The 7,684-nt window shown below is 31.9% G+C and overlaps 1 protein-coding gene across 1 annotated transcript; it reads left to right on the top strand.

Annotated features, from left to right (window-relative positions):
* The first annotated feature begins 459 nt into the window (after positions 1–459).
* LOC102595587 (protein ESKIMO 1-like) lies at positions 460–5,619 on the top strand. The gene is made up of 6 exons (XM_006338764.2): positions 460–1,037; positions 2,004–2,142; positions 2,264–2,435; positions 4,701–4,900; positions 5,000–5,158; positions 5,236–5,619. The coding sequence occupies exons 1-6, from the start codon at positions 725–727 to the stop codon at positions 5,582–5,584; spliced, it is 1,332 nt and encodes a 443-aa protein (XP_006338826.1). The 5' UTR covers positions 460–724; the 3' UTR covers positions 5,585–5,619.
* The last annotated feature ends 2,065 nt before the right edge of the window (positions 5,620–7,684 follow it).

Raw genomic sequence — 7,684 nt, 5'->3', positions numbered from 1 at the left:
AATACATGTATCTCTAGATACATGGAGTCAACACTAGGTGTAATTTGTTCTAGATATATTGTATCAAAGTGAATTCACATCTACTTAGAATATATAACAAATTCGCTCGCCTCACTCACCTTCTACCATCTCACTTGTCACGTTCCTATGTATCTGATATCTCAGATACATGTGAATTAATGTATATAAAAAATCTTGCTCGCCTCCCTCCTTATTTTGTTCGCCACTTTCCCTATTTTAGTACATTTGATAGTAAAAATACATGTATCTAATTGTATCTTCTTAAATATATATTAAAACTCTTAATTAATAATAAAATACGTAATATTTTAAATATATATATAATAGTATATGATAGTGAAGTATGTGTTCCTAATTAATGTTAATGTGTCGGTTGTACTATTTTTTTTGGTGGTGTTGTTCTAAAACAATCTAGAAAGATAAAATAAAGAGATGAATAACGCTTTGAGATCACTCCTATCTCCCAATCTCTCTCACATCACACATCACACATCTAACAATGGTAGTTGTTCGTTTGAAACAAATACCAAAATCTGAGAATGACAATTTTCTACTAAATCAACATCTTTCTGAAAACCCCATTTCACCAAATACTTTTGGTAACAAATCAAATAATATAATAAGAAAAAGAAAAAGTTAGGGATGCTAGTTTTGTTTATATTTCCAATTGTGAGCAGTAGTGGCATTTCTCATCTCAACAGAGATGAAGCACGGCGGACAGAAGAACAATAATCTGTCAATAGTTGTCGTGGTTTTCTCCATATTCTTGTTTAGTTGTTTCATATACAATGAAGATTTCAAGTCTATTGCTGAATTCCCATTCTCAAGACCCAAAATTCAATTAGAAAGTGATGAAAACAGTGTAATTTCATCATCATCAATGGTAATGAACTCAAGGACGGTAGTCGAGACAGATATAGGACAGAGCATTGAAATGCCTGACGAAGATGTAGATCATGATGAGAGCATTGAATTGCCACCTGATGATTGCGATCTGTTTATAGGGAATTGGGTTTATGATAAGGGAAAAGGCTCAAATATGCCATCGAACTTTTAGAAAAGGCTCATTTATGCCATCCGTTAAAAGTTTGGCTCATTTATGCCATTGCTGTTAAAGAAAAGGCTCATCCATGCCATTTTTTTTAACTCCGGTTTTGCAAAACCATTTTTTACACACCAAACATGGTTTAACACTTTTCTATTGGTGTTTTTGGATCAAATGTACATTTTTTGCTTGTTTTTCTTTAAAAACACCAAGAACACATGAAGAACATAAACAACTCCAAAATTTTCAACATCTTCAATTCTTCACGAAATCATCTCAAATTTCGGCTACACCATTAATTTCTTTTTTAAAAAAAAACAAAAATTCTAAAATCATTTGTAGAGTTCAAAAAATTCACCCATATTTAAAAATATATATTCCAAAAAACGAAAATCAGTCCCAAAAATTGCTTTGATTCTTGTTTTTAACATTAGATCTTTGTTGACTAGTGTTTTTTGAGTTTATGTTCAAAATTTCAAATGATTTGAAGTTTTGGAGAATCTACCATTAAAGAATGTTCAAGTTTTGAAACTTTGAAGAAATTTCAATTGGGTCTTGTTGAGTTAGGTTGAATTCGAGCTCAAAAGAAATTGAGTTTTGGTATCTAGCTCGGAGCGAAACTACTCTTGAAATTTGAGGCGATTCATGAAGAATTGAAGATGTTGAAAATTTTGGAGTTGTTTATGTTCTTCATGTGTTCTTGGTGTTCTTAAGGATGTAGAAGCAAAAAATGTACATTTGATCCAAAAAAACACCAATAGAAAAGTGTTAAACCATGTTTGGTGTGTAAAAAATGGTTTTGCAAAACCGGAGTTAAAAAAATGGCATGGATGAGCCTTTTCTTTAACAGCAATGGCATAAATGAGCCAAACTTTTAACGGATGGCATAAATGAGCCTTTTCTAAAAGTTCGATGGCATATTTGAGCCTTTTCCCAAATGATAATGTAAGTCACCCAATTTACAAAGAAGATCAATGTGAGTTCCTCACTTCTCAAGTTACTTGCTTGAGGAATGGAAGACAGGACTCTATGTATCAGAACTGGAGATGGCAACCCAGAGACTGTTCTTTACCCAAGTAAGACCAAGGATCCTTCATCTATGAATAATATCAGTTCAAAATTGTTTAAGGTGTCTTTTTGAAAATTCTGTCCGCTGTTGCTTTATGTGTTTACCCATTTAATTAAAAATAATTTCAGGTTTAAACCAAGATTGCTTCTTGAGAAATTGAGGAACAAGAGACTCATGTTTGTAGGAGACTCTTTAAACAGGAATCAATGGGAATCCATGGTTTGTTTGGTTCAATCTGTTGTTCCTTCTGCAAGAAAAAGCTTAAGCAAAACTGGTTCTTTATCAATTTTCACAATTCAGGTAACTATATTTTCCTAGCCAATGCTCTTTTGTCTCAATTTATATGAATTTAATTTGATTTAACATTCAATAAGAAAGAAAATGAAAATAATAATGTGTAATTCTTTTTAAAACTTACTTAAAAAAAAGTAAGTCATATAAAATACGGAAAAGGGCCAAAAATACCTTTGGACTATCCGAAAAGGTTCAAATATACCCTTCATTCACCTATTTGGCTAAAAATACTCCTCACTCTACCTTTTTGGTCCACCCTTACCCTTAAAACTAACAAACTTTTATTAAATTAATTTTTATTATGTGGCGGAATTCTATTTGCTGAAATTAAAACCCCACCTTCACCCCTTAATTTAACCCACCCTATGACCCAATTACCCATTTAATTCAAGCACCCGTCTCTTTCATTTTGAAACATTTATGGTGAATGGTTCTTGAATTGACTGGTTTCTGGGGAAAATATTGGGCATGTTTCATTATATGCATCACGAAAGGAGTATTATATGATTTGAGTTGTGAAGTTATACGGAATGTATTTTCCCTATTCATTTATGTCTAAAATCTTTGTTTCTGTATGAGAAGAACAAATCTCTCTTGCATCATTTTTTGAACTGTTGTTTTATTGAGTAAATCAGAATGATATTTCTGCACAAAAAGAAAACTAAAATGTACTTCTTTTGTTTTCTGAGAAGGAGCCGCATCGAGTTCTTCATGGGCGACAGTGGCAAGTGGTTCACTAAAATTTTCTCGAAAAAATTACATGACATATAATAAAAAAAAAAAAAATTTTAAAAAATTGTTACTCCAAAATTATGGGTTGGGAACAAAATTTAAATATTAAATTATCATAAATAATAAAGAAAATTTTTAACTCTCATTTATATTTTAGTGAAAGTTTCTATGATAAGTGTAGGTACAAAAAACATTTCTAACAAAATTAAATTTTCATTAATATCAGTATTTGGCTAGATACAAAAATTAAAATTAAACAACATTAGGTTAAAATTCTAAAAATAAGCTTTTGTAATATTTATAAATTCAGTTATATAAAATAATGTTATTAGTAAAGGGTCGGGTGTTTTAATTAGATGGGTAATTGGGTCATGGGGTGGGTTAAATAAAGGGATGAAGGTGGGGTTTTAACTTTAGCAAATAGAAATCTGCCACATAATAATAAATAATAATAATAATAATTTAAGAAAAAATTCAACGTTTTAAGGGTAAGGGTGGACCAAAAAGGTGGATTGAGGGATATTTTTAGACAAATAGATGGATGAAGGGTATATTTGAACCTTTTCGAATAGTCCAAAGGTATTTTTGGCCTTTTTCCGTATTAAATAGGATAAAAGGAATAATAACTTTTTAAAAAGATTGATTCTCTGATTAAACATAATGATTATGTTTTGGCTTTACTTAGTTTGATAAGACCTTATTGCTATACTATATTTAAACTCTTATGCTACTTTTGTATTAATTAAAATCACTTTAATATTACCTCATTAATTAATAATATTAATTTAATAAGTATCCCAAATAAGTATGAACTAGTGTGCTTTAAAGGTAGCATCTCCACTCGTCAATTTAATGATATACTGTTGCGTAATAAATAATCTTGATTAGTTGGACACGTCACCACTGCGTAATGAAAAGGATTCATATTCTATTTAAATCTCTTTTCACCTAATATTAATGAAAGGTTCTAAATTCCAATAGTGGTTGGTCTATTGGAAAATTGAGTTTTAGTGTATGTATTCTATTACTCTCTACCGATTTATATGATTCATTTTCCTTTTTAGTCAGTTCAAAATAGAATGACATATTTCTGTATTAAATACTTTCAATCTCAATTTATGTGACACATTTCGAATTTCAAAATTCAAACAAATCTATTTTTTATCGTAATTTTTTTTTAAAATATTTTGAATTGTTAATTATTGTGACTTATAGTACCTTTTTCGTAGTTTACAAACACATAAATTTGATTTTAAAAAATTTGAAAATTCCATGAACAAATTCTCGATCAAACTTAAACTATTTGATTCTCGAAAAATGAAATTGTGTCACAAAAATTGAGACAAAGGGAGTAACAATTTAATTTTAAAATACTTATTTTACATTTAATGAAATGATTTATAGTCACACAAATATCTATCACTTATTTTAAATTACAAGTTTTAAAAGGTTTTCTTTCTTAAACTCGAGTAAAACTAACTCATATAAAATAAGAGAGAAGGAATAACTTTTTCTGTCTTTTTATATGAATATACGCAGGATTACAATGCGACGGTGGAATTTTACTGGGCTCCATTTCTAGTGGAGTCAAACTCAGATGATCCAAATATGCATAGCATCTTGAACAGAATCATCATGCCTGAATCTATCGACAAGCATGGCAACAACTGGAAGAATGTTGACTATCTCATCTTCAACACATACATTTGGTGGATGAACACTTTTTCTATGAAAATTTTGTAAGTAAAATAATTCATATATACCAAACAAATTTAAAATTCCAGATTGCAAAACATGGATATTAATTATTGTGTGATTTTGTGTTTCCTACCTAACAGACGAGGATCGTTCGATGAAGGAGCAACAGAATACGATGAGATAGACAGACCAACAGCTTATAAAAGAGTGTTGGCAACTTGGTCCCAATGGGTCGATAAAAATATAGATCCCAATCGCACCCAAGTCTTCTTCATGAGCATGTCTCCTCTTCATATCAAGTAAAATAAATCCGTTTTTTTCTTTTGAATTTTCGTTGACATTAACTATAAAATATACTAATTCGTTATTTAAACAGGAGCTTAGATTGGGAAAATTCAGATGGAATAAAATGTGCAAAAGAGACATCCCCAATACTGAACACATCAATGCCGCTAAATGTTGGAACAGATAAAAGGTTGTTTGTGATAGCAGCAAATGTGACTAGATCCATCAACGTTCCAGTATACTTTCTCAACATTACAACATTATCAGAGTATAGAAAAGATGCACACACATCAGTTCACACAATTCGTCAAGGCAAAATGCTAATGCCTGAGCAACAGGCTGATCCCGCAACTTATGCTGATTGTATCCATTGGTGTCTCCCTGGATTGCCCGATACTTGGAACGAATTCCTTTATTCACGCATTATTTCACGTTCTTGACACTTTCTCCCTTCTTCATTGTGCAGTTCTTACAACAATTTTTTCTTTTTTTAAACCTTCACTCACAATATATTTTTTGTGTAATTTCAGTCACTGTTAATTAGAACAGCAAAAGGAAAAATCTAGTAGCTATCCTTCCTTAGTTGGGCTTCATATTATCATTTGGCCTATGAAATTCGAGAAACTGTCAATTGAGCGAAAACTGAAGCAGACATTATATGTTCTATGACTAGTTATACAATGAAATTATGTCCAACGGAAATAAATATGCAAAATAGCATTTAAAGAATCAAGTTATGCGAGAATTTATGCAGGAAAGTAAATTATGGAATATAAATCAACACAAGATTTTTACATAGAAAACTCTTTGCTCAGGGGAGTAAAAAACTACGACCTACCACTTGTAGGACTTACCCAAACTCTTCCACTAAACTCGAGCCCAACTACCTTTGTAACACTAAAGAAGCATTTCCAACTGTTCTGCCTATACCCTCTTAAGTCAACGAATATCCTTCCAATAAACAAGATCACACCTATTTACAATCTATGAATGTAATCAAGATTCTGTCTTGAAACTAATAACGACAAAATATTCTTCCTACGTTTTAGCTTATTCTTGTGTAGTTGTTTTTCCATTTTCTAGAATTAGAGTCCATCTCAACCACTTAATTATCCTATTTTATCTCTTAGGGATCGTTTGGTAGAGTGTATTAAGAAAAATAATGCATGTATTAGCTTTGTGTATTACTAGTACCTTGTTTGGTACTCTTTTTCAACCTATGTATAACTAATGCTTGCATTAGTTATACACTCTATTGTGTATTAAGGTGTGCATTGCTAATACCATGGATTTCTAGGTATTAGCAATGCAATGGTTTTAATGCATGCATTAAAATGATAAAAGACCCAATTGTCTCTCAAAACCTTTTTTTACATCTTTTCCACCATAAAAGTGGAGGGTATCTTTGTAAATAATTTTTTTAATGCAATATATACTATTTTTAATGCATCAAACCAAACAATGCATTAAAATAATCTACGTATAATTAATGCAAGCATAACTAATACATGCATTACTAATACACTCTTTTAGCATTATTCTTATATAGTCTACCAAACGACCCCTTATTGTTATCATATACAGACTTTGTATATGTTAGGACTTTGTATCAGCTGGGCATATCCCTTTGTATACCACACACCATAAATTAATAAAAACATCGACCCATTCTCAAATATCGCCTTACTCTTTATGGTATCAGAGCGTCTATGACTCTCACAAGTACTTTCTCTGTTCTCCACTCTCACAAGTACCTTCACTTATGTCACACAGTTGCTAATCAAATTAGCTGGCAGCCACAACTTCTCTATGTGATCAAGTATCGATGCTTATGCGTGGCCACAATATCTATGACCATCTCGATAGATCCATTCCTGCCCCCCCCTCCCTCACATGCTCTCTCAAAACAATCAAGATATCGAAAATCATGTGTTTCTTGTTTGGTTTTGTCAAGATCAGTTGATCCAAAATGCTATCTTAGCCTCTGTTGAACCAACTCTTGTTGCCACTGCTGACTCTGCCAAAGCTCCCTGGAACGATCTGCATAGTGCTTATGCAAACAAGTCTCAAACAAGAATCTTTAGTTTGTGTGACCAGCTGGCCCGTGTAACCAAAGACACTCGTCCTGTTGTTGATTATCTCCATCAAGTTAGATCATTGTGTAATGAATTTGCAACAGCCGGAGCACTTGTATCTAATCCAGAACTCATTGTTAAATTTTTTTACTGGACTTGGATCTGAATTCGTAAACTTTTTGCCGCCATTCGTGTAAGAGATTCCACAATCTCATATGGAGAATTGTATGAAAAGATGCTCGACCATGAGATTTTTCTCAAGCATGAAGAGGCTAGGAAACCACAGCCACCTACAATCACCGCTGTCATAGCACAACAAACAAGTTGAACAATGCCTCTTCGAAACAACGCCAATTACAACAATAGAAATGTCATATTATGTGGAACATTTGTTTGGTTGCTGCATTTGTTGGGATGGAGATATATATATATATATATATATATATATATATAGAGAGAGAGAGA

This window comes from Solanum tuberosum, unplaced genomic scaffold, assembly GCF_000226075.1.
Source record: "Solanum tuberosum cultivar DM 1-3 516 R44 unplaced genomic scaffold, SolTub_3.0 scf00005, whole genome shotgun sequence".
NCBI lineage: Eukaryota > Viridiplantae > Streptophyta > Magnoliopsida > Solanales > Solanaceae > Solanum > Solanum tuberosum.
The sequence above is the reverse complement of the archived record's forward strand: the minus strand, read 5'-3'. Positions and strand labels throughout refer to the sequence as shown.

Coding starts and splice junctions, on each gene's coding strand:
- LOC102595587 (XM_006338764.2), top strand. CDS start 725: ATGAAGCACGGCGGACAGAAGAACAATAATCTGTCAATAGTTGTCGTG. Junction 1,038..2,003: donor GTTTATAGGGAATTGGGTTT/ATGATAAGGGAA, acceptor GCCTTTTCCCAA/ATGATAATGTAAGTCACCCA. Junction 2,436..4,700: donor TATCAATTTTCACAATTCAG/GTAACTATATTT, acceptor GAATATACGCAG/GATTACAATGCGACGGTGGA.